Source organism: Plectropomus leopardus, chromosome 19 (assembly GCF_008729295.1).
Source record: "Plectropomus leopardus isolate mb chromosome 19, YSFRI_Pleo_2.0, whole genome shotgun sequence".
NCBI lineage: Eukaryota > Metazoa > Chordata > Actinopteri > Perciformes > Serranidae > Plectropomus > Plectropomus leopardus.
The window spans coordinates 15,417,573-15,443,333 of NC_056481.1; the positions used below are offsets into that span (position 1 = coordinate 15,417,573).

General features: G+C 39.8%; 3 protein-coding genes across 7 annotated transcripts; 1 reads left to right on the plus strand and 2 right to left on the minus strand.

The window, feature by feature from the left end:
• Positions 1–231: 231 nt before the first annotated feature.
• On the minus strand, positions 232–10,752 carry kif22 (kinesin family member 22). Of its 2 annotated transcripts, none has more exons than XM_042508334.1 (13): positions 10,690–10,752; positions 8,535–8,732; positions 8,323–8,450; positions 7,895–8,046; positions 6,395–6,604; positions 5,662–6,052; positions 4,941–5,061; positions 4,403–4,523; positions 3,452–3,632; positions 1,907–2,001; positions 1,406–1,606; positions 1,220–1,279; positions 232–481 (listed from the first exon to the last, which is right to left on the minus strand). In XM_042508334.1, the coding sequence occupies exons 2-13, from the start codon at positions 8,720–8,722 to the stop codon at positions 452–454; spliced, it is 1,878 nt and encodes a 625-aa protein (XP_042364268.1). In that variant the 5' UTR covers positions 8,723–8,732; positions 10,690–10,752; the 3' UTR covers positions 232–451. The 2 variants fall into 2 exon arrangements, with proteins under 2 accessions (XP_042364268.1, XP_042364267.1); XM_042508333.1 differs by lacking the exon at positions 10,690–10,752 and adding an exon at positions 9,784–9,927.
• pagr1 (PAXIP1 associated glutamate-rich protein 1) lies at positions 10,286–12,879 on the plus strand. 4 transcript variants are annotated; one of them, XM_042508336.1, is made up of 5 exons: positions 10,286–10,469; positions 10,749–10,957; positions 11,818–12,151; positions 12,233–12,321; positions 12,491–12,879. In XM_042508336.1, the coding sequence occupies exons 2-5, from the start codon at positions 10,789–10,791 to the stop codon at positions 12,724–12,726; spliced, it is 828 nt and encodes a 275-aa protein (XP_042364270.1). In that variant the 5' UTR covers positions 10,286–10,469; positions 10,749–10,788; the 3' UTR covers positions 12,727–12,879. The 4 variants fall into 4 exon arrangements, with proteins under 4 accessions (XP_042364270.1, XP_042364269.1, XP_042364271.1 ...); XM_042508335.1 differs by having other exon boundaries at positions 10,752–10,957; XM_042508337.1 differs by having other exon boundaries at positions 10,286–10,453.
• Positions 12,880–14,443: 1,564 nt separating this feature from the next.
• On the minus strand, positions 14,444–24,059 carry tlcd3bb (TLC domain containing 3Bb). The gene is made up of 7 exons (XM_042508137.1): positions 23,643–24,059; positions 21,184–21,385; positions 20,781–20,864; positions 19,997–20,222; positions 18,735–18,830; positions 17,623–17,732; positions 14,444–16,566 (listed from the first exon to the last, which is right to left on the minus strand). Exons 2-7 carry the CDS (start codon positions 21,306–21,308, stop codon positions 16,299–16,301), a joined length of 909 nt encoding a protein of 302 aa, XP_042364071.1. The 5' UTR covers positions 21,309–21,385; positions 23,643–24,059; the 3' UTR covers positions 14,444–16,298.
• Positions 24,060–25,761: the final 1,702 nt, after the last annotated feature.

Sequence of the window (25,761 nt, forward strand, 5' to 3'; positions counted from 1 at the left end):
TCCTCAGCTAAAAAAAACAAAAAAAACAACAGCTTCTCACACTGAATATCCTCTGATGCTGCATCACATCAGCGGCGATTACATGTGTCCTCGTGCCTTCGCCTCGCAGAGGACAAGAGTTCACAAATTAACCCAATTAGGTTTTCAAACTGGAAATAGGCGACAACTACCCCTTGAGATGGCGATTAATGTGAGAGGAGATTAAGGGAACACTTTGCCCTTTATTTTTAAAGTGACCATCGGATTTATTTATGATCATAAAATAAACAAACATAAGATGACACGTGAGACATTTATTAAAAAGCAGTGGTGCGCCACCAACTGGAACGCAATCGTAACTACAAAAACACCATGAAACTGCATAAAGGACAATTAAAAGCTCCAGAGATAGACATCATATACATTAGACAACGGTAAATTAAAAAAAATAAAAATAACAAAATAAGAAAAATCACTTTCCCATGGCACTCAGGATGTTTGCCTGAAAAAAAGAGAAATGGTTATTAGCATTGGTGAAATAAAACAAATGTTATTTATATAGCACCTTTAAAAGAAATCAAATGCAATTCAAGGTGCTTTACAGTTTGATTAAAGACACAAAACAACATATGAAATAAACAAAAATGGACCTTAAAAAAAACAGATCTTAAAAAATGGAATAAGTGAAAAAAAGAAAACATAAAATGTTGATAGTAAGACACTACATAAATGCCAAGGTAAAATGATCGATTTTTGTTTATGTTTAAAAGTATCAATACTTTCAGCTAAAAGGCAAAATAATTCGTAAAAGCTGCACTAAAATGTGTAAAGACTGGCCACCATCTTACACGTATTTGTATGAGGCGTCTACGGTGACGTTAGTGGCTTCAGAGCTTTAAACAGGATTCCCACAAATGTCATGGGGAAAAAAATCATCACTTTTCCATGACTTTTCAAGGGCTCATGATAAAATTTCCCATTTTGGAAAAGCATGCACATCACTTGCAGCACTTAATGGCCGGGTGTGGTCCTGATGATGGCACTCCATCACCGTGCTGAGCCAGACTTTACAGCAAACTATCTAATAACATAGCTTGATACATTTTGCTTTAGATTTTAATCTCAAGAAGTCCCTTGCTAAAGTCAGGATCAACAAGATCAGATTTGAAATGGCAATTCATTGAATAGTTGTTGAGATTTTTTCAGTTTAGACGAATGTTTCTCTTAAAACTTGGCTTACCTTCATAAAGGAGGAAAATCTCTTGTCTGTCATTCCCTCAACTTTTAGCAGATCTTCCAACTGCAAAAAAAAAACCCAAACGAATCAATAAAGTCACCACAATAAATGAGCTGAAGTCAGACAAACACTAAAGATGAGTTGTTGAGCAATAAAACTGGATGAGAGCTCCACATTTTCTCTACTAACCTTTACGAAGTGACCATGGATCTCCCTCCAGCCCAGGATGAGCTTTGCCTTTTTGTCGCCGATCTGCTGCAAACCTTTCAGCTCTTTGAGGGAGCCGTTATTGAGAACGTTCAGGATTTTCTGTCTGGAGTGCTCCAGCACAGAGTTGTCAAGTTGGGACTCCCAGCCATTCTCCATTATGTTCTCTTTGCCATCTGGAGGCTGAGAGAGAGAAGAGGTAGATGCAGTATAAGGTTATATAAAAAAAGACTACATTCAGAATTGGCATTTAAAATAATTACAGAAAATGTACATGGACATCTTTTTGAACTGTCGAGATTTATTCATCCACATTGGTCTGGACAGGAGGTTAATATTGACCTAATAAATTTGAGCTCTTGCAGCGTCTGTCGAGACAAAAAACAAATTGAACCTAATGCACCACGTCAGCTTGTATCTGATGCTTGCAATTCTGCAGACGTGTCAAGCTAAGCGCAGCAGAGTGGAGGCTCGGATGCTGACCTCAACCTGGTCTGAAAGCTTCCTCTCTTTCTTCTTGACGCAGACGGACGGTTTCTTGACGACCGCAAGCTGCTGAAGAGGCTGGAGCTGGGACACTGGTGGGGAGGAAACCACAGAGAAAATAACGTTCAATTCTTTTGGTGCTAAACATTGGAAACATATCTGTTGGCAATAAAAATGTTCTCAACAAGGAAGGATGTGCAACAAATCTGCATTGAAAGTTTCAATATGGTGTTTGGGGTCTAGTGCTGTTTCAAAGCCAAATGTGTGAGACAGGTATCAAGGTATCCGTGTCAATCCCCAAGCTGCTGAGCGGTTTAAAAATAAGTCCTTTCTCATCATCATTGGATACATTTTCTGGCTCCTATATTGTAGACTGAGCTCCTGTATCACATTGCGGCTCAGCAATACCTCCAGTGATTCAACATGATAGAATAAGTGAGTGACAACTCTTTTGGGAAACGTGAACAACAGAGGATTACACAACAGGAAAAATATTTTTTTTTTAAAATAACACTTCCTCTTTCAGGGGAAATTCAAAACACACTAGAATCTGACACATGTAGTGATTAATTTCCATTAGATGAAACTGTTGATGCACAGATTTATCAGCTGATATTCGCCTGATCATCTGCTAAAATAAGTAAATAAGTAAATAAGATGTCGTTTTGTTGAGTTACAACAATATTGCGCAGGCTAAAAAGCACATGGGAGAAGTTTTCCTTGCAGGCTTTCTCCCACAGAGCCCCTTCTGAGAGAATATTTTTCACCAAGAACACAACTTTTTTCCCAACCCTAACCAAGAAATCAATTTACGTAGTAGCAGAAATCCGTCTCTCAGCTGCCATCCCATTTTCCCAGAACAAGAGCAAACACGTTTAGGACAAACAGAGATCTTCTCCTGACTGCCACAGGGACGAAAGGACATCGTAAACTCAATACTGACATGTCAGGGGACGCACCTTTTTTCCCCTCCTGATAATTCTACATTGTGAACAACAAATCCCTGTTGACATCATCAGGAGAGCGAGTTATCGTAAGCAGCTTTGAGCCAGAACTCAAAGGTTGTGTTCAGTTACATTATGATGCGCTCAAGCTCTATTTAGTAAAAACAAAACAAAACAAAACAAAACAACACAACAAAAACAAAAGAAAGTATTGGTTCAATTATAGCATTCTCATGATATTTTCAACTGTCAATGTTTTCACATACATTAAAGCAGATACTGAAGAGGAAATTATGAAATTATGGTACATAAAGGAAAGGAGCTTTGAAGCTGTTTTAAAGAAAAGTTTTTCATGTGAAAGGTTATATTGAAGCTTGTTTCAAAATTGTGTTTGACTGAATTTTTGCTCATTCAAAGATAGTGTAATGAAGGACTGACTTACATAATTCCAGTTACCTTTTTTTAAATAAAGGGTTTTTTTTTGTCTCTGTGCAAAATAGGGGATAAATAAACAACAAAAACAAAAAACAACAACAACAAAAACATTGTGGATATCAGCCAAATCAGTATTTGAACTCATCCATAGTTTCTAACTGACCTTGTAAGGGTTGGACCACGGCCTGCTGCTTTTTGACTTTTGCGGCAGTTGTCTGTTTTCTTTGTAAAGGAACCACGTTGTTCTTGAAGGCAGCCTCCTGTTTGCCACTGGACTTTTCTCCAGCCAGCTGACTGAATAACATGGCCTTGCTCTCAAACTCCCTCTGCTTCTCTTTGAGCTCCTGCAAAAACAAAGAGTGAGGCAAGGTTGTAGAAGAGTGAATCGATCAAGTTAAAGATCTAACATTATCAGCATCTTGTAAATCACACACAGACAAGAGAAACTAATTTTAATTCTAAATTCAAGAAAACTATCCGTGAAAAGAGCAAGCCAACATATAAAGGTTAACTGATTTTGCTGACAGAACGCCTCGAGAAAATGGAGAAACTTTCGCGATGAAAAGTTCAACAAAAAACCAAAATGTTGTCGCACGTCGATGTATATTAAAGCTATGTTACACTGTCAGCTACAGAAAAAAAGTTTATTGTTATGTTACATTAATGTACTTCAATTTATTATACACATCAAATTTCCATGATTTTTCAAAATTTATAATTTTGTACTAGTTCCATGACTTTTCCAGGACTGGAAAAATTCCATTTTTACTTTTAGAGGTTTTGACTGTGGGAACCCTGTAGATCTGTTTTTAGCACGGTCTCTGTACGATCCAACATCACAGCAATACTTTCATTGCAATCTGAGTTAAGGAAACTATTTGCTAATATAAGAAAAATATAAATAAATAAATTAATTAATTAATATATAAATGTGCTTTCGGGATTCTTTGGGTAAAAAATATGAGAATAACAAAGTATAAACAATGAAAATACAGGGTTTTTTAAGAATCAATACAGCATCAAAACACATAATATTGTGATACTTAGATGTATCAACATTTTCTTACACCCTAAGTGGATAAACTGAAGATTTTATGTAGATGTGCGTCTTCACCTGGATCTCCTTGCGAGACTGGGCCACATCTTTCAGCATGCCGAGTCTGTCTTTGTTCTGGCAGTTCATCATCAGCTTCTCCAGAGCTAACAGCCTGTCCATCACTGACGCTTCTGACGGGCTGCGCGAGACACACAAACAAATCAAGAGAGAGGAGGAGTGGGGTTGGGGTTAAGTATAGTAGTGGGATTTGAGATGCATTCGGAAGTCAAAAGGCCGATGAATACAAGTTGTTGAGATTCACAGCACAGGCAGATTTATACATCTGATAACAGATGGTAAGAAAGCACTGCTTGTATCTCCCCTAAAGAGATCCCAGTAGACACAGCAGCTGCAGCCAATGGGAGCTCTGCAGACAGAGTTGCTTTCAGCACACATTATAAAGTCTTGGCCCACTGATTCGAGGCTATGGCTTGTTTAAGTCGCTGCTATGTGGGTTGAATTTGACATAGTGGCTCTGAGCAGATGTATTTTCTTCCAACATCACAGTTCTTAAGTCTGATTAGCCAAAGAAATAAACGTGTGTGTGATCTTTCACCTGTGATAATGTGCAGAAGGTGAGGAACCATCCTGCTCCGCTTTCCTCTCGTCTTTCTGCCTCTTCTTCTGTGGCTCGGTGCCAGAGCCGCCTGCCTCGTGGTCTTCTCTGGCCCGCTTCACTGGAGATGAAGGCAGAAGGGAAATTAACAGTTTAGTATTCAGTGCACTCGAGCAACAGTGTTTGTGGGGTTCTCTGGAGTGTAAAGCAATTCAGATGAAGATGGCACAGCATCAGTCAAGACTGCATTGCAGTGCCAGAATTAAAGCCAAGGGGAGAATGGCATGATTTAAGACAACGCTTATATACAAAGGAAATGTATCTAAACATAAAACTTGAGTGGTAGTAACATTTCTTTAAATACATTCATAGTGTTTTGAGACAGCAGGCTGTTGACTCTTGAGTCATCATCCTCTGGGATGTGACACAAGTGCCCCCTAATGGCCTGGGATGACAATCTGCCAGAGCTTCCTCTTAGCCCATTATATTTCTTTCTAAAAAAAATTCACCAGATCTATTCCTCGTCTTGTCTGAGAGAATTTGACAACATTAAGTCTCATTTATTAGTTTCCTGGTTACACCTTTACTAAGTGCTGGTCCTGTATGTCTGCCATGAATTCCTTAATTATCAGTTTTTCAAACTGCAATTAATATTAAACAAAAAAAAAAGAAAAAAAGGCCGAGTGAAAAAAGGGTGCATTTCTCACTCAGTGTTACTCACCTGGCAGCACAGCCACAGTTTCACAGGTGAAGGGTTTGTTCACGATGAGCTTGGATTTGGAGGCAAAGTTGAGTGCACTGAACGTGTCAAAATAGTACTTGTACTCGGGTGCAATATTGGTGATCATGACCGAGTGTGCCGAGCCGCCCAGAGAGTCCTGTAGCAGCCGTGTCAGTTTACTGTCTCTGTAGGGCACACGGACGGCAGTGCCAGAGTTAAGAGAGTCCACGACCTTGCTGAGAGTAAAGAGAGACAGGTTGATGGCGCCGCTCTCCTTTAGGCGGATGCCCTGGTTGCCGGTGCGACGGTTGTCCTCAGACCCGGCCAGGTCTATCAAGTACAGCTTTCCTGTCTGTTGTCTGTGGGGCAGGGCACGCTGAGTCCGCACAACCTAGATCATTGAAAAACATTGGGATTTAGGAATAATAGCCAACAAAAGAGGGTTGCATTTTAAGACAAATGTGACACATTACGGATTCAGCCATACATCGTAGGAAAGAAGAATGCAGAAAAAGGATCAAATCAGTGAAAGGACAGCAAACACCAGTTTGTTTCTCTCCCATTAAAGTCCCAGAAAGCCCAGAGGTTGCTTGTGGGAATGTTGCAAGAGAGAATTGATTTTAGCACCAGCTACCAAATCCTGGCCTACTGCTCAGAGGCCACGACCTGTTTAAGATGCTGTTTAACCGTCCACTGGGTACCCATGAACAGACTCAAGGATGCCATATCAGACCTTGATGAGGAGGATGGCGTGGCTGCGGCTGGAGCGCTGGTTGAGTTTGGTTGAAGCGGTTGTACGATTGAGGCTGGCTGGAACAAAGTGTTTGTCGAAGTCCGAGAAGGAGGAGATGGTTGTGTGAGTGAGACCAGGAATGAGGATGTTTTTGTCCTTGTCCTCTCTGATTGGCAAATCCTGGGAACTCGGTGACAGAAGATCTAGCACCTGAAAAAGAAGACAGATGTGCACCGTCAAATATCAAACACCACAAGTGAATAACCACAAATGCTTTAAAAACGGCAAAGAAATTTTAACATAATTAGACAGGCAATACAGTCGACAGAAAAATTATTCAAGTAGTATTAAAGTTTAGGAACATAGGAGGGGAGCGCAGCTTTGAAAAGGGTTTAAATTAAACTGAGGAGAGTGACTATTTCTTAGAACAGAGTGATCTGGTTTCAGGTACAGCAGTACATGAGCAGTCGAGTTGAAGATCTCTGTGTACTAATGTTGTTTTATTTTTTTAAACAGATTTTTTGGTGGAAAAGTGGAGTGAGTGGAGAATGTTTTATGTGATTTACATGATCAAGAATTAATGTTGGTTATTTTAATTGATAAAAATGGGAAATTTTCCTAATTATTTTATGATTTATATTTCAACAAGTCAACAAAATTAAAATTAAAATATTTCCAGGTGGAAAGCATATGAAAGCCCATGAACTCAATAGCTTACCCTTTTTTTTAATAACAACAGAACAGGAAATGACCAACTTTAAATTGACCATGCATATTATATGTTACAGTATGTTGCAGAGACATGTTAATGCTGCAGGGCAGCTAAGGCTGACCCAAATGCCATAGTAACTGACATCCAAATCAGTGCCATATTTGCTATATTTCTATTTTCTATAAGCAAATGTTTATAGATTTATTGAAAAATATTTTATCATGAGTTCTTCTCAAACAGGACATTTAAACTTAGTGATAGTTTAGTGACTGACCTGCTCTCATCTGTCACTAGCACTTCACTGCTACTGTAGTGGGACATGTTAACCACACATGACAGGCGTACAGATGCACTAGCAACATGTTAAAAAAGGCAGGTATCTGGAACGGTTTCAGAATTTGGGAGGGTGACCCCAAAAAAATCCAGTGCCAGAAATGCTAAAGGAAAGTAACATATTACAGATCTGCAATGAGCTTGGTAAATAATCTGGAAACTAAACATAAGAGCTTAACTGTATTGCAAAGCAGTTTTTTTCCTAGTTGTTATGGCTTATGTTAAGGCAACGTGTATGAAAAAAAGGACATAAGTCCTCGTTTTCAAGTAATCCCATGTTAAAGCTAAATGTCAGACATGGACTGCCAAAAAAGATGTTGACAGAATTGCTCTAATGCCAAACTGTGGGCTCAACTCAGATTTTGATTGAATGGCATCAACCTTGATTCACTTTCTTATCTGTGGACAGACGGCATAAAACTACTGGGTTCCACAACACTGCCAACCATTCATACCTTCTCATTATAAATTTCCAGATAAGACATGCCAATGCTGTAGTCCCATCCTTCATCCTCATCCTTAGCTTTGACCATATTGAAGACGGCACGAACAGCTCGGGGGATTACGCCTGGCTGATCTGAACTGCCCATCATGGTGTGGGTTTTACCTGTGAAAGAGGAAGTAGTGAGTTAGCACACAAAAAAATACATTTCTGAAAAGGAGCAACTCATAAACAAAGGGAGTGAACTCTAAGACTGAATTATTCTGACAAAAATATAATAAGAGTGTTTAACAAAACATCATAATTCAAAGCATATTTTATTGGTGAAGTTGTTATTTTACACAACCTAAGCCCATCCAAAAAAGTGAAAACTGGAGACTGGGTATGCCTCAATAAACATCTTAAGTGCAAAGTAAAAAATTGAATATTGTGATTGCATACCAGCTCCCGTTGGTCCATAGGCAAACACACTGGCATTTTGTCCATTCAGTATGTGTGGTAGAATGGGCTTTACTGACGAGAGGAAAACGTCTTGCTGTGTTGTTTGCTCACCATGAAAAACATCAAAACTGTTGGACAACAATAAGAGACATTAGCAAGAAAGCTTTATAGAAATGAGAACGGTGAAGTGCTAAGATACAAATGGCACTGACTGGTATTTGACTGTTTCTGTAGCATTTCTCCAGTTGATTATCTCCAGATTCTGTGAGTCCAGGCCTCTTACACACAGCCCCTCGCTTTTCTCATCATGCTTGCCCATATACGGTCGCAGACGAACTGCCACCCGAACCCTGGTTGTCTTCTTGTTTGCTGCATCTGGTACAGCCACACGCTGAGCCATGTTGCAATTCCTCAAAACAAAAATAATAATGTTTTATTTATATAGCAATTTTAAAAACACAATATGGATAGTCTCACATTTAGATAAAATGTACACCTAAAAATCCAAGCACACGTACACACAGATATATACATACATATACCTGAGGACAATACATGGGCAAGAGTTACTTGTGGCATTCAAGTATAATTTTATAAAAAAGGCCAACCTGTATAGATGAGTTTTCAGGAACTGCTTAAAGCAAGGCACGGATTCGGCACTTGCGATTACAAATTGAGGGCTTTTCCAGAGCCTGGGAGCAAAAACTGAAAAAGCTCAGTTACGTCTGAAGTTAAAATAGGAATGGGGGTATTGATAGGAGGCCTTGAACTGATGATAGAGGTGGCTGGCCAGTATAATAGGGGCTCAGCATCTCTGCTATATAAGGGGGGGTTTGGCCATGCAAGGCCTTATAAAAAGTAAAAATTTCAAACCAATTAGGAGAGGCAAGAATTTGGATGATATGGGAATGACGACTAGTCTGACTGTAATAAAGGTAAGAAGTGAGTTGCAATAGTGTAAAAGATTTAAGTATGCATTATTAGTTCCAGTTGTCGTGCTGATAGTACTGATTTGATTTTTTACAATATTTCTCGAACGGCAAAAATAGGTCTGAATGAGTTTTATGATATGGTAGTAGAAGTTCAGAAGTTGGTCAAACGGAACACCAAGTTTTTTTCAGACAGTCTTTATATTGTTGCGAAAACTAACAAAGTAGGCCTGAATGACATAGGCCAAGTTAGCTTGGTGGAAGTGCCGTTTTGCCTTTGTAAAAATGCATATTAATAATGCAAATTATTAACAAATATAGTTACAATAATTTAAATTAAATTGAGAAGCCCCTAAAATAAAGCACTGCAATAAGAAGCTACGCTTTTTCTCTGTTGACGATAGCTTCAAACAGCTAACAACAAGCTAGCTAACGCTCGGTCACGTCTTGCTTCTCAAATGACCGTTACTCACCAACATTTAGCAGGTTTCTGCTTTATCGATGTTAGTACTAATGTTTCGCTTTTTCTTACCGATATTTTTTAGACTCCTTGTTCTCAACTTCTATTTTCCAAATGCGACTTTTGGCAACATTGCGGACGCAGCCTTTTAACAATGGCGAACGAGCCCCCTCAAATCTAACCGAACCCTTTTCAAATGTGGAGCGCTGAAACCGGAAACAACCATGAACCAATCAGAGATCGCTAAAACATTGGCGCCTGTTTGACGTGTAGCGTCCTTACTTAAAAGATTAAATCGTACATAAACCATAGTAGTCAACGATATCGTTTGCACAAATACGTGTACACATGATAAATGAGAAATCAACGTGAATAGTGAAGCACAATATGCTTTTTAAAATTTCTGCCGACATGTATTCAGTCCCGTAGGCGACGGCGCGCTGCGCAGGAAGTCGTACCAAAAGTAGATCTCTACAACACATACCTCAACTGCTGTCCGCCTTTAGCGCCGTCGAAGGGTTATCCATACGTTGTTTAATCAGCGGACATGCGCAGTCCAACAGAACCAAGCAGGTCGTCACACAGCTCTGTGGTCCAAAATGGCGCTATGTTTACGTCTCTGCATAACCGTGTATTATCTCTAGCAAGTCTCATGGAGAGCTTAGATGGTTTTATTTATTGCGGAAGATAGTTTGACCTAACATTTAACCACATCGTTGATCTACGACAAACCGGACATCCGGTAATGACATTTTAAGGCACGTATCTTTATCAAATTTTAATTTGCTGTTTACAAATAGCAGACGGTTAGGCCTGACGTTAGCTAGCTAGTTAAGTCAAATAAGGACAAGAATACGCTTTAAAAGTGCTTTTGTTGACTGCCTACCATTCAGCAAAGTTGAAAGTCATCGTTAGGCTGCAAGTTAAACATTAGAGGCATTAAACCACTCTTGCTTAGCTCTTTCGAAACACTCTTACCTCACATACTTTCAGTTTCATGAAACTGCATTGTTTTCACAATCCATCCTTCTGTGCAGCAGATCTGTGGCTTCAGAGTTCACCAGCAGCAGCAGGAAGATGCAGGCGGAGGCCACAGACACCTCACTGAGAGAGGGCATAGAGGCTCTGGGTGTGAAGGACACAGAGAAACCTGCAGCGGGCAAAGAGGAGGAGAGCAACACAGAGCAACAGGACACGGAGATGACAGCTGCCACAGAGGAGGACACAACAACCAAGGATGAAAAGGGTAACTGCAAATTACAGCAGTAAAAATATTACCTGCAGCTATACATCTTGAAAGCACATAGAGTTGACAAAATGTTTTACAGTAGAGGAAGAAATCTTTGTGCAGAGTCTTAAAAGTGGTTAATTCAAAGTTGTTTGAGTTTTACCCGATGCTTTATATGAAGTACTGTAAGTTGTGTACAGTATACACAGATTTAGATATCAAGGGGGTGTGGGGTCCATGTCCCACTCAATATTTAGAACATGTGAATTTGTCTCCCGCAATAAAAACACCAACATAGCAAAGGACTTTTACTTTGAAAAAAATAAAGACATTGCTGCTAAGAGGCACAAACTGGTGCATAAGAATGTCACCAGAATGGACAAAGTTAAGTGTTTGATGCTTACATTTTTTCTGGCCGGGGACACCCCTTGTATCGATACAGCAGAAAACGAGTATTAAAACTGTTTCAGATATTCACACTCTACGTATAGATATTTTTGACAACACTAGTACAAACAACTCTGTCAAAACACTGTGCCCTCACAACACCATGAATTGTAAAGGTTGTTGCTGTAAGTCACGGACCAATCACACATTACATTCTTACATCACATGATTGGCTGCGACCAAAACTATACATATAGTCTTTTGATTCAAATATAGATACAACAAGGATAGAATACAGGTATTGTTTGACTGGAGAAGTTTTAGTAGTCCTTGGTACTATTATTTTGGTCGATATCTTAACAGTATCAAGCCCCAAAACCCAGCCTTGGTTCAGTGTCACAGTAATTCATTTGTAGCTCCTGTAAGTGCTGAAGTGCTATAATTCTGCTTTTGTTAAACTGACTTTCTAAGCATTTTTGCTGCCTTCTCAGATGGAGACACAGACGCAGTGGAAGAAGACGCACACAAGGATGAACCTCAGGCAGACACAGGGGTGGACAGTGAAGAGGGGAAGCAGGCCGCAGGAGTGGATACTGAATGGGAGCTTGCGTACAGCGATGAGGAAATGGAGGACCCCAAAAACTGGATGCCCCCTCCTGCTGAGATCAAAAGACTCTATGAGCTCCTCTCTAAAGGGGAAATGCTGGAACTGAACTTTGTGCCGCTCCCTAGGAGGCCCCCTACACCTGAACGCACCCCCTCACCTGAAAGAGATGACGAAGAGGAGGCGGCGAAGGAAAGGGAGAGAGAGGAGAGAGAACGCAGGTCAGCGTACCCTTTATTTATTTGATCTCTAAGGATTTTAGTTTGTGTGCAGTCAATGTAAAGCCTTGTTTTTTTCCCTAGGCCTCCAACTCCAACTGAGTTTGACTTTGATGAAGAGCAAACACAAGCCACTCCGAAAAATGCCTTCATGAACAGACGCAGAACCCCAGGTAATGACTTCTGAGATTTGAACCACATAAACTAAATTAATGAAAGGCGTTTTATTTTCTCTCAGCTCTTTACTGCTGGGTTTCATTATAATATAAAAGTAAAGTGAAAGGGATTTTTTGGGTGTTTTAAGATGAATCTAGTTGACCTTTTTTTACCCCCCTCTCACAGGATCTTCAGCCCGTTCCTCTGTGAAAAGGGAAGCCCGGCTGGACAAAGTGCTGTCAGACATGAAGCGCCACCGCAAAATCGAGGAGCACATCATGCGTACGGGTCGAGATCTCTTCAAGAGCGAGAAGAAGCTGGAGGAGGCTCTGTCTCCAAACAGCCAGAAGGAGCGTGAGAAGGAGAGGGAACGAGACAGCAACCCCAATACCATCTTCTCCCCGAGACAGAGGAGATACTGAAGTATTACGAGACGAGGACTTGCCCACTGGCAAACAAGGCCAAGAGCTTTTTTCTGAGGCAAAACTTGAATTTTTTAATGTGACGAGTTTTGTATGTTTTCTATGTGTGTTTTATATGTTGGCAATAAACCTTTTAACCCTGGAGAATGTTAACTGTTATCAGTGTGCAGTAACAGAGGTAGGGATGCATTGTTGGATACCTGGCAAATAAAGGTACATCATCACATTTATACAAAAAAAAGCCATCAAGCAGTGCTTGTTAAAGCACATTTCCCATGATGGCCTATTACACCAGCAGATATTAACCTTTTAACATACACTTTTATGTCCTGTAGTTTTTGGCTTAGAGTCATTAGCACAAATCAGCATAATAAGAATAAAAAGCGTATAACATTTGAAGTGTAAGGCCAAAATGCATGTATAAGGCTTCATTTGAAAGGTAACATCATCTAGTTTGTGGAAAATGTTTGGCATGACACAACCTTAATTTGTGTTTTTGTCTTTGTTACCTAACAAACTATTTTTGAGGAACAATAACAAGGACATGCCTTATGCCAAACTTTGCAGACCAACTTTGCGTTTATCACACCTGTTTGAAATGTCTAAATCTATAAATGGTAAATTTCTTGACATTCACAAAGTCCTGATTTTCTATTAAGACTAAATGCTCTTTATACTGTTGTAGACAGTATCATCTAGTCCACTTCCTGAAGCTTTAAATGCAACTGCTGTGAACCCTTAATATCACCACGTAAACACATGGCACCCTCTAGTGGCTTGCATTTGCCCTATGACAGAGCAAAAAACTCCAAGAAATGTAGGTATTTTTGATCCTGTGCCTTTTCCCTGTCTTTATTTTTATGTCCAAGTGCCTAATGAAGACAACGATCTTTATAATTTGTCCAGTATAGAGCACGAAAGCTGCAGCCGCCAAACAGGCTGTGATGTAATCTCTACATGTGACTGTGCTCCATCTATTTTCTTCCCTCTCACAGTGCTCGTTTTTGCCACGCGAAGGCTCAGACTGTCATTGGATGTGTCAGATAACAATATGGGAAGAATCCTACAGAGAAATTAAAATGTTTTCTTTATCTTTCACTGATCCAGTCTGTTAATTTGTCTAAAGGAGGACTCTCATCCTGAAATATAACATGTGGTGTCTTGCAATATGATGGCACAAATGTTAGTGACAGCTGGTGAAAGGATTTCTGGAGAAGGGTTTGTTGTGTTGGACACAGAAAGATTATCTCAGAGTGATATAAAAGGTTCTCAGTGTTGTCGCTTAATATTTTTGTGATTTTGACAATTGTGAAAGTTAGCAAGATGTCAGAATGAGCGAGACGTGGTTACACAAGCTAACAGACAGACCAAACCAGCGGAAAACTAAGGAGGATTTCTGTGTAGGGATCCTTTCCATAATGTTGTAAGACACTCAGGGTCCATCAGTGGCAAAAACAAGCACTTTTAGTGGACGTAAACTGACAGTGCACTGTTGCCTGTAGGGATTACACTGCAGCCTGCTTAAAGCTGCACCTCTCAATACTGGACCGTTTTCAAAAACCGTTGTCTCCATTAGTCACTAAGACACAAAACATAGGAAAATGGGGTCGAGGTCAAGATATTCTTAAACTTCCCCTTTAAATCTTGGTGCATGACTTAAAAAAAAAATGCCACAATAATCTTTATCATTGACAAAAACAAAAGACTCAAGACAGGCTCAGGACAGAGAAGTATATTTTAGCTAAGTTGGAGTAACAATACAGCCTTCACATAAGGCTCAGAAGCATATAGTATAATATGTATGCATAAATATGCATTCAAAACCACAAACCAAATAAATAAATAAATAAATACTTACAAATAAATAACGAGCATTTTGTGGAATATACAGTACATCAGTTGAAATGTTTTAGTATTTTCAAGAAGCAGTACCTTAGGAGTTCATGGAACGGGGGAATGGATGTTCTGTGTTCAACATGCCCACAGTTGTCCAGATGTTTTGGCACACGCTGCCCTGTCTCGATGGTTTCTGAGCTTTGTTTTATTTATTTTTTTCTTGACCTATTTTCAGGACAGTGAAGCTGCTTTAAAAACAAACATATAATGATTAAAACTAGCCAGTTTGTTCGTAGGAGGTTCATAGAACCAGTGGCTCAAATAAACGGCTAAATGATCAAACCAATTTATACAATGTAAAAGGCTTTAAACAATTCAGACTTTGTAATAATGGTTAAAAAATAAATGAGCAACATCAAAAGAAGTTGCCATGGACAAATGTGCCGCATGTAAATCACAAGGGAATGCTTCCCTAACAAGGTTATTTTTTTTCCGCTTTTGTTTCCCTTCAAACTGCAACATTGCAAGTCTCCAAACAAAGCTATAAATACTCAAATCTTACGGATCCCTCACTGAAATACTCCAGCCAATCAAATGGATATTTTGAGATTTATATCAGCACCAAACTAAAAAAAAAATAAAATAACACTCATTTAAAGTGACTGCTACTGTGCATCACTTCCTTGTATGAAAAAAAAAAAAACACTTTGTGATACCAGTAAATGGAATGAAGTCATATCTACACTGAAATGAGAAGCACTGCCGTAACGTCTGGGGAGAGTTTGCGTACACTAAGCTGAAAAACAGTGAAATGTTTTGTTTTAATGCTGAAATGTCATTGTTCAAAAATGTCTGTAGAAACATCAGATGCAGAAATGAGACAAAACCTAAAAAAAATAAAATAAAATAAAATAACATTGACCTAATACTGACATGGAAATAGGGACAATTTTACATCGGCTATGTACACCCGTCACATTTTTCTGTCAGAGGAAACCTCTTCCTTCCCCTCCGAGGATAGAAATAAATAAAAACCTAAAGAAACTGCAAAGAATGGGGGGGAAAGGGATAAGGCAGCAGAATACAGTCTTATGAGATTATCTCCCTTCTAAAGATGAGTCGGTCTGCAGGTTGGTTACATTTTGTTAGAGTGACAGTGACTACATAGAGGATACAGATATTGAACACTAACAAGTCAAAATACTGCTTAGCCGGGATTTTTTTTTCTTTTGTGAAGGTCTTCTTCATTACTAAACTGAATTAGGCCTTCCATCTACAGCAAATGTACTAACATACAATATAATACATTCCTATTTTCCTGCTCTTCCTATACCGTGAGGCAGAGAGGACTGAATTTGATCTACATGAGGGAAATAGCCAACTATGCTTGCTATACATCCAGGCAAATTCCTCTCAGGTCAGTGCATGTTCCTATCTGTCACAGTGCCGGATGACATCTTTAAATACTGAGCGCACTAACACTCCTCGTTTCCTACAAACTGGGAAGCCGAAGTGCTGGAAGGCCAGCGATCAAATCTTTTTGCTGTTCAGAGTTTTGATTGCTGGCCGCAAACACTTCAGCACTATTTGAGGCCACTGTCTGTAGCTTTCTTCATATTGCTACTAGTTTCAAGTCTCACATTTTTCCCCTCACAGCTTTCTTTCTGTTACATACTCATTGGTACATTCGCCTTCCTCCCTAACCGCCCGCCACCCCCCCTCCCCCACCACTCCTCTCAGTGAGTGGCCAGCTCAGGCTCTGAAGAGCGTGTGCTGTAGCCGTTGGCAGGCTGGGGCAGTGTGTTACCATCCGACTGCCTCTCCTTGGCTGCGCCTGTGGTCGGACGTGGTCTCTGAGAGCGGGAGGTGCCTGTGAATAGCCGTAGGGCGCCCCTGCAAATTAGGGAGAACCAATATAGCTGGGGGGCCATGAGCAGAGCAGCACCGAGGTTACAGTGCCAGGGCACCGACAGGGGAACCATGTGGAAGGGAATGGACGCGTACCTGGACCCAAAGACAAAGGACCGTAAATGCACGCTCTGAGCCTTACATCTTTACAGGGAAGCATCGGTATTTTTCAACCTGGACCCAATTTTCACATGTTTTTGTGTCTGAGTGACTAATAGGAAGAACAATTTCTGGAATTGGTCCAGTGCTGACTGAGAGCACTGCAGCTGACAGCGGGTAAACAGGTTGTAATGTAAACACACACACGCCAAAGTAACCAGACTTCTTTTTTTTGTTTTTTTAGTTATTTTTACTTAAATGCATAAAGCGAGCATATTTGAATATTTAACTGAGTGAAGTAAGAGTTGATTTGAATCCTAGCCTGTCAGTGACACCAATGAACTTTCAAAACTTTCCCGTTTTCACCCCATTTCCAAGATTTTATTTAAACAAATTAAAATAGGAAGGCCAAACTTCCCAGTCATTTTAAGATAAACAAACTACAACTACTACTACAATAACTAACTACAAAAAAAAAAGCTTTTTCAGCACTTTTCTTTTGATGTGTCAGCACGTATTAAGGCATGGTTTTGGCAATGTCGGTTTGGTCTGTGCGTACCACTTGATACTTGTGACAGCATTACATTTTAAATTAGTATGACAAGTAACATATTTCACATAATGTTAGACATATTTTAGGATTTTTAGCATATTTTAAACAGTAGCCAAAACACTGCATATTCAGACCATTTCTTGAGCTTTCTGTTAATTCCCAACCATTTCCAAGCCTGGAAAACAGTTTTTCTAATTTCAAAACTTTTCCAGGAATTTCATGATCATGGGAACAATGACTTTAAACTGACAGCACATATTTGCTCTGTGTGGTTACATTGCAGCCTGCTTCGTCACTGCAGCCCTGTCGCTCAATAATAAAGCAATAGAAAAAAAATGTTCTTTTAACTCACTTTGACACAAAAACATGGGAGAAGAGGGTCAAGTGAAAAAAACCAAAGCTAATCCATGAGACAGACATCATATGGCCGAGCAAGTTACCAACCCAAGCTGAGCGAGGCAGCAGAACATGAGAAAAACAGAGATGGAAGACAGACATACCTTCCATAGACGTAGTAGAGGTAAGGGAAGAGGAGGACTCGACAGATGAAAAAAGTGATCAGCATAAGAGCCCCATTCACTTTGTGCAGGAGAGTGTGTTGCTGTTTGTACTGAGAGCAGAAAAAAAAAACAAGAGAGAGAGAGAGAGAGAGAAAGAAAAGCAAGCAGTACAGTTTGGTGAAAGCTGACGGTGTTAATCTTATTTGCCATTTTTTTTTTATTGTTAATACTAACATTGTTATATTTGTTAATGCTATCTGCATGGACTGAACATGTAGGGATGGAGAGCACGATATGCCATGCAGCTGGTTGGACATTGATTTCTACAGGCGGCAGTAGGGCAGCGTGTTTCAGTGAAGCAGTCTTTTTTTGTTTTTTACATTTGTGGATGACTTCACTTTTATGTCGAAAAGTGTACCTGCCTCAGTGAGATAAAACTGAGGACAAGCTTGCACGCATTTCTCATAAAAAAAGGGTTTTCCTCTTGCCAATTCCAAAGTCTGATATCCTAGAATTACCTGGTACCCCATCAATGAATACTCTATTGCTTTTAATTCTATAGGTATAAAAGGGCAGCACTGGGAGGCCACAGCTTATAGCCAGCTGTTGTTTATCAAACGACCACATGCACTGTTGCCAGGGACGGGAGGTGCAGGGTGTTGAGTGATAGAGGGTAGAGGGACAAGCTGATATTGTATCTGTTGAATATCCGGTCTAAATACTAGGGGCTATATTCGGAGGCTAACAGCTGTGGGAGCCTCAAATGGGGGACAAGCACGAAGTGATGGAGGGAAAACCTTCATCCGGAACATTAAAAAAATTAACACACATCCACACAAACCTAAAACTAATACAGGGAGGGTGCAGCTCCTACAATTGTGTATTCAAACAAACTGCGTTACCAATAAATGACTGAAGCTTCAGACAGTGCTGTTCATGTAAGACAACAGGAGCCGATGGGCATGACCAAGCTGCATGCCGGGAAATACATTCTCCGTTGAATAAAAAAGGGGGGAAAAAAGAAGTGAAGAGTGCAGAAGAACTTCAGTGTGACACATGCACATGCAACAACACAAGCATAATCTGCGCTGAGGCTGAACAGAGACACTCACCTGGATGAGTATTTTTCCTAAGCAGACAGATGGAGTGCTGAGCTCAGCCATGAACATTATACCCTGGAAATAATCTCCCTTTCCTTGTCGCCAAAACTAGAAAGAGAAGAAGCTGATTATTTGTCAAGAATGCAATCACTGCTTTTTTTCCTTTGTGGACTTTTCGGTAGATTTGCAATAAATATCCCTCATTAAATAAATATCTAGCTGGGGGCAACAAGTTAAAGCACTTTGGAGATGTAATTTCTACTTTCCCAGAGTCACACCAACTTGTGGGTGGCTTTTTAATGTCACGGTGAACTCGTGGTGCACAGTGAACTTTTGATATGAGATCAACTGACAACTTCTTTTAAAAAGAGGGAAGTATACTTTTAAAACATCTCAGAAATGGATGACTGGATTGAAGTGTGCAGCGAATCAATTCATTATCCTCCAATTACTGAATTAACTAATATAATACTTCCATTTTATCATATACTGTTGTTAAATTGGCATTACATTTGGTGAAAAGCACATTATGTCTTGTTTGGGAATCAAAACTTAAAGTTTAGGACTTTAGTGCAAAGACTTGAGATGTACTGTGACCTGAAAAACAATGACTTGGTACCATGTGTGGCATGAACGACATTCTATCACCCATGTAATCCATATGTTTACATGCACCCGTGGTTACGCTGGCTGTCGATAACACACATTCAATTTCAAAATGCAAAAGAGCTGAAATAACTAGTTGATCAACAGAAAACTTGCACTTTTTTTGATAACTCAGTCATTTTAGTGAGTATTTTAAGCAACAAATGACAGATTTGTCTTATCGGTATCATGAACAAAATATCTTTGGGTTTTCTGATACTTTATACACCAAACAAGTAACTGATTGAGAAAATACTTGGAAGATTAACTGATATAAAAAGTCTTTAGTTTCAGACTTGACAATGCAATTATTTGGGAAAAAGTAATCCCAACTAAAATGTTTCTTTTACAAAAGAATGTAGCAACAAAATATTTGTAGTGTTAAAAACTCCTTAATATGTACCTTTATACTACAAAAGTACACATAAAGATATCTATTAAATTTGTGTCGCTTTCAATAAAAACAGAATAAGAAAATACTGACACAATTCCCCCTGGACCAACTTGTTCCTTTAACACATTATGAAAACAACCCATGAATAGGAAGCTGCATACAGATATTTTATTATTCTTCTGCCTCACCTCACTCAAATCTCAGCCCAACAGAAAGAACAACATGTGACAGTTACCACAGAGACGGGGAAGCAGACGGTGACCATGACAACATGGTGCAGCACCATGAGGAACTCGCGACGCAGATAGCTGGTCAGTGCTGTGCTCATGTGCTGCGGCGCTGCCGAGGCCTCCTCGTGCCCTTTGACCCGTAGCTTGTACCAGTAGCACATGAACATTGCGTAGATGTCGTACACGAAGTAGGGAACAGCAAACATGATGTAAGTGCTAGTCAGCCAGTGCCTGTGTAAAGAGGAAAAAAAGTGGACTTTTAAAAGAGAAAAGATAAATGAAAGGATAAAATAGCATGAGTAAATAATTCCAGAGCTTTGTTACCAGCAAGTTTTTTTTTAACATCATGTTTGCCTGTTAAACTGGTTACTAAAATTTGACATAGCTGTGACGGTGCAGCTACAGTTGAGTGGCTACCTTAAAAAAGAACAGCTTTTCCCATTTGCAATCCAGAAAAACCTCAGTGGAACTAATCCCACCGGGTTATAACCATCTAAAACAGCACTGAAATGCTCAGGGCAGTTTTAATAAGAAAAAAAAATCAGATAGCTCAACTATGAACTGCTTACACTCTCTTGCATGGGACATGACATTTGCAGCTACATGTCAAGGCATCTGTATCAAGTTACATTTTTGGTTTACATTTGTGGCTGATATGCAACCCAAACTGTCTTTGCATCTGAAAGCCTCGAAAACTACAAATCCTGACAGCTGATTTGTTAGATGAAATAAAAAAGACAGGACGGGCCGGTCGAAAGTTATGATTCTGATGAGTATTTCTTGACTTACTGGCTCTCGATGATGTCCTCGCAGGAAGAAGCAATGATGTAGCCAGCTGAAGAAGCCATGACTGCCTGAACTGATGAAACCAACCTGGGAGCAGAGAATGGCAAACAAATAAGTAAGGATGCACAATATTACATCCCCACAAATAATGTATTTCTCATCATTAAACACACTGTAAGAAAGTAGAGCCGTTATGTTTTTATGCACACAATATGCAGCTGAAAGCTCTTGATAAAAATAATGAGTGCAACTGCAACAACCTGCCATACTTGAGAGTCGTGCAAAACATACACGAGCTTAAATACCAAACAACTTGGATGGCACTGCAGTAAAAGCACTTTCAAATTTGAATTTTGGGGGATACACTGTTGTCATGAAAGTATGTACAAGTTTTAGAATGTCTCACCTGGCAGATACGATGACTGCATCTCCTTCGCTCCACCTCAGCGCTGGGATTGACTTTAAGCATTGTTTGGATAGCAGGAAAAGGCCTGGAAAGAACACGGACCCAGCAGCTAGAATGGTCAGCATGGTCCCTGGCAAGCTGTCTGAGAGGCAAAAAGTTCAGCAGGCAATCTGGTCTTTGAGATCCGTCGCTCTTCCCCTCTCTGAAACACACAAAATGTCAGCGAATGAATCAACTGTTCATATTGACGTCGTTGGTGGCAACTCCCATGTGAACATATGGGGCTGCACTTACAAAGATAACAAACAAAGCTTACTATCAAAGTCCAGCATGTGGGGCAATGTATTGTTCTAGCTTCACCCGAGGTCTTGCTAAATGAACAATACAGATACAGTGGGGTTAACAGCCCAAGCATTATGCTTGTATGAAATGTGAAAGAGGGCAGTGCACAGGATCCAAGACAGGGAGACCAACATCAACTACATAACCATAAGTTAGATTTAAATTCAGATAAAACCAAATAGATGTTATCACCAAGGCTTATCATACAGAATTTTCTAATATTCATTCTGCAAATGGCACTTCCATACATAGAGTATCACAGTACAAATACCTTGGTATCTGGCTGGATGATAAAGTTTACTTGAAGCACCAAATTGACATCCTGACTAATAAACTGAGAATGATTGGCTTTTTTTAAAAACAAAAATACAAATTATTTCCCTTTATAACACAAAAAAATAATGTAATCATTTTAATCTGTTTTGGATTATGGAAATGCTATTTATAGGAAAGCTGTGGCCTCTACATCAAAATCACTGGATGCTGTCTACCACTCAGCCCTAAGGCTCATAACTGGTGATCCTTACAGCACCCACCATTGCCATCTTTGTCAAAAGCTCAGCTGGCCACATTTGGCTGTGAGGCAGGACCAGCACAGTTTTTTTCCATCTATAAAGCTTTAAAACAGATGCTTTCAACCTATATTTCATCCCTTTTAACTCTGCACTCACATTATCTTGGTGCTCAGTCAGAGAACAGCTTGTTGCTCCACATTTCCCAAATCAGAACTGAACTAGAAAAAATGTCATTCTTAAGTGCACCTGATACATGAAATAATCTGCAAAACAACTTAATCTTGGACATCCTTTTAAATGCCTTTTTTGAGATCTTATTTTCATTGCGTGTATGCATTTTTAATTATACTTCTACACATTTACATCCTGTATTTATTTTTTTTTTAGCTATTATACATTGCTATTGTTGTTTTGTGTAATTTTAATTTTATTTCGACTGTTATTTATTTGCTTGTTGATCTTTTTTGACGTCTTTGTTCATGCTCAGAGTCACTGAAAATTAGGGTGTCCCTCAACTGATTCCCCGCCTCTAAAATAAAGGTTTGAATGAATGTAACTGCTGAGTTCAGTGACAGGGGCCTTATATCAGATAGGAGGCTCTTTTGTGTAGCATGCTGCTCTGTCCGTTTAATGTCATTGTATGCCTTATGCACTGCATGTATTGCAATGGCAACCATGTGGTAGTCGCCTGCGGTTTTATAGTTGGCTTACAGTAGGCTAGCTGACTCATTAAAAAGTTGAAGCCCATTAGCAAAATACGCATTGCGCTTTTAAAAATCCAGAACGTCGAAAATATCGACATAAGCATGGGCTGCTGGGGTTCATAGTTCCTGGCAACGTTATCCAATGCTATCTGTCTGTAAAATGAAATATTGGACATTTCTGAAAGGTAGTTGGCCATAGAGGGGAGTTGAGCCCGGCTGAAGGTTGACATAATAATCTGGCATTGACGCTAATGTATCAAACTGTAAATGTTAACGTTGGCTTGATCAACTTTGTCTACGTTGCAAATGCAATCCGAGTGCACTCATCATTTTACTTGAACTAACGCTAACTTAGCTAACGTTATACAGTACGCTTGCAATCAAATACACCGGCTAGTTAAGCTAAAATTAAGCTGAACGTGACGCAAATTGACAATTTTGGTAATTTAGTTGTCAATTTATTAGCAAGTAAAACTGGATCAACTAGCATGCAAGTATGTATGAGTGATTATGGAATATCTTGCTAACATCAAAAGCCACCCCTCGCTTAGGTAAGCATGACAGACTGTCTGCGCTGTTGCTAACAATGACGCTAGCACCGTTAGCTAAGTTAGTCACCGCTTGCTTAGTTAGCAACCATTTCCTTTTGACCAAATTCAAATAACGCTAGTTAGCAAAAAGACGACACCCAATAAGCAACAGCTGATTACTAAATGTACCACGGTGAATGTTTTACCTCTCACTCGCGGTTACGTTAAACTGTTTTGTTAGCTTGTTATTTGTTTGTAGCAGTTAGCAACTAAGCTAACCGACACCGTGAGAGCTAACCGCGGCTAACTAGCTAACACATTGGAGTGCACACATGTTTAGAATAAATGAAAGAAATCGTATCATTTACACAAAGACTCTGCAGTTTCCAGTCAGCGGCTAGTCGAGACTCGTGTCCTGCAGAGAGCGGTTAGAGATGTCCCAGGGGTCTCCGCCTCGATGATCCGCATGTTTATGTGGCCACTTCGATGTCTGAAGGGTAGCAGCAGCGAGCTAACGCTAGCTTGCAGCAACTTAGATCGACATCTATGTGAGGGCAGCTCGCTGAGAGCATTGGTGACTGGCCCGCATGCAAGCTTAAGTAAATATCTTTAAAAACACGGCAAAAAACGACGGTAAAAACAATGACACCGGATGGAGAGGCAACGTTAGCTTGTCCCGTCGCTATGTCATGTCACCTGTCTCGCAGCAGCAGAGCAGAGACGCCGCTGTCTCAGCCTCGCAGATGCAACGTTGAGTCAACGCTGTGGACTGCTGCGCCAGCTAGTTCCTACAGGTCCAGGCAGCAGCATCTCATGTTATGACGAGAAATTTGCACCAGTCACCGCACTGCATTTTGTAAATTGGGTTTTGTCGTTGCAGGGGAACGTTGAATGGATTCCCCATAAGGAGGGCATCTATTCAGCTGCATTCATACTTTGCAATATCCATTCTGTCCACTGAAAAAAATACACGAATTTATACACAAACAAAACACTTATTATTTATGTATCTCATTCACAGAACCATTGCAAATCTGTTGATTTAAGACAGTCAAAATGTTGCATAACCAGTGTCATTTGTCTCTGTAAAGACGCACATAGGTGTGACCTTTAGTATCGACCAGCATTCACAAATGAACTGATTAATCACCAGTCCCTATCAGCATGGTTCTGACATTTTGCAGCTTGCAGATTACACGCCAATGCAACAACGTTCAGGTTTTGCAATGATAACCCAGGTCTGGCCCTGTCTTTAGAATTTAGTGCATGCCAAAAATGTAACAGTGACTTGCACTGTTTCCACAACTGGAAAAATATGTAAAAGGGTACAAGATGTAATTGAGGGAGAAAAGTTGGTTATTTTTTAGTTGAATACCTCCTATTGGTCAGCTAACATGGTCATAGATGGATGACAAACCGACCTGTCACAGGCAGGAGCCCAAAGTATCAGAGGCCCACTGGCTTTCACTTACAAAATGTCACTCAAAGAGACACGGGAAAGACTTAAAATGACCACAAAGAGGCACAAAATGAAAACAAAGAGATGCACAACAGCTGCAAAGAGGCACAAAATTACTAAAATCATATGCAACATAGTAACAAAGAGCCTTGCAGAGACTATGAAGAGGGTACAATCAATCATAAAGACATACAATATCACATCCAAGACACCACAAAAAGGCACAAAATGACTTCAACGACTCAAAATTACCACAAAGAGGCACAAAACAACTACTAAAAAAATGCAAAATAGCTGCAAAGAGACAAAAGAGACTCATGAAACTACAGTAAAGGGGACAAACAACTATAAAGTGATCCAAAATAACAACAAAACAGCACAAAATGACTTCAGAGAGACTCAAAATGATTACAAAAAGGCATTACAATTACAAAGACATGCAAAACTGTTGCAGAGACACAATGAGACTCACTGAGATTATGAAAAGGGGACAACGACTACAGAGATACAAAATGATTTCAGAGAGATGGAACCACAGAGAGGTACACAGTGATCCACAAAGAGGTACACAATGACGGCAGAAGAAGAAATGCAAAACAGCTGCAAAGGACTCACAAAGACTACAAAAAGGGAACAAACAACTGCAAAGAGATCCAAAATCACAACCCAGAAATACAGAGATGTGTAACAACTACAGGGAGACTCAAAACCAAAACAAAAAGAGGCTGAACAAGTTTAAAGGAGAGGTGGAGGGGGCCTCTGCATGTCTGTGGCCAGGGGCACTTTGTCTCGTAATCCGCCCATGGTCATACTAATTGTGTATAATTTTCAAAACATACTGTGTCCATTTAGTTTGATCAAAGCTTGTGCAGGGGTAGTAAGACTTTAATCAGTACATGCAGACGTGGTTGGAAAAAAAATACAAAAAGCAGGATACCACAGGCCCAAGATGTTGATGACTTTAGGGATCTTAAGAAATGTGTAACTTTTAATGATATAACTTAAAGTTCAGTATAGTGCAGAAGAGA

Coding starts and splice junctions, on each gene's coding strand:
- kif22 (XM_042508334.1), bottom strand. CDS start 8,722: ATGGCTCAGCGTGTGGCTGTACCAGATGCAGCAAACAAGAAGACAACC. Junction 8,451..8,534: donor ACAGAAACAGTCAAATACCA/GTCAGTGCCATT, acceptor GTTGTCCAACAG/TTTTGATGTTTTTCATGGTG. Junction 2,002..3,451: donor CGTGGTCCAACCCTTACAAG/GTCAGTTAGAAA, acceptor CCTCCCCACCAG/TGTCCCAGCTCCAGCCTCTT.
- pagr1 (XM_042508336.1), top strand. CDS start 10,789: ATGCAGGCGGAGGCCACAGACACCTCACTGAGAGAGGGCATAGAGGCT. Junction 10,958..11,817: donor AACAACCAAGGATGAAAAGG/GTAACTGCAAAT, acceptor CTGCCTTCTCAG/ATGGAGACACAGACGCAGTG. Junction 12,152..12,232: donor AGAGAGGAGAGAGAACGCAG/GTCAGCGTACCC, acceptor TTTTTTCCCTAG/GCCTCCAACTCCAACTGAGT.
- tlcd3bb (XM_042508137.1), bottom strand. CDS start 21,308: ATGCTGACCATTCTAGCTGCTGGGTCCGTGTTCTTTCCAGGCCTTTTC. Junction 20,865..21,183: donor GCAGTCATCGTATCTGCCAG/GTGAGACATTCT, acceptor CTCTGCTCCCAG/GTTGGTTTCATCAGTTCAGG. Junction 16,567..17,622: donor CTCTACTACGTCTATGGAAG/GTATGTCTGTCT, acceptor CTTTGGGTCCAG/GTACGCGTCCATTCCCTTCC.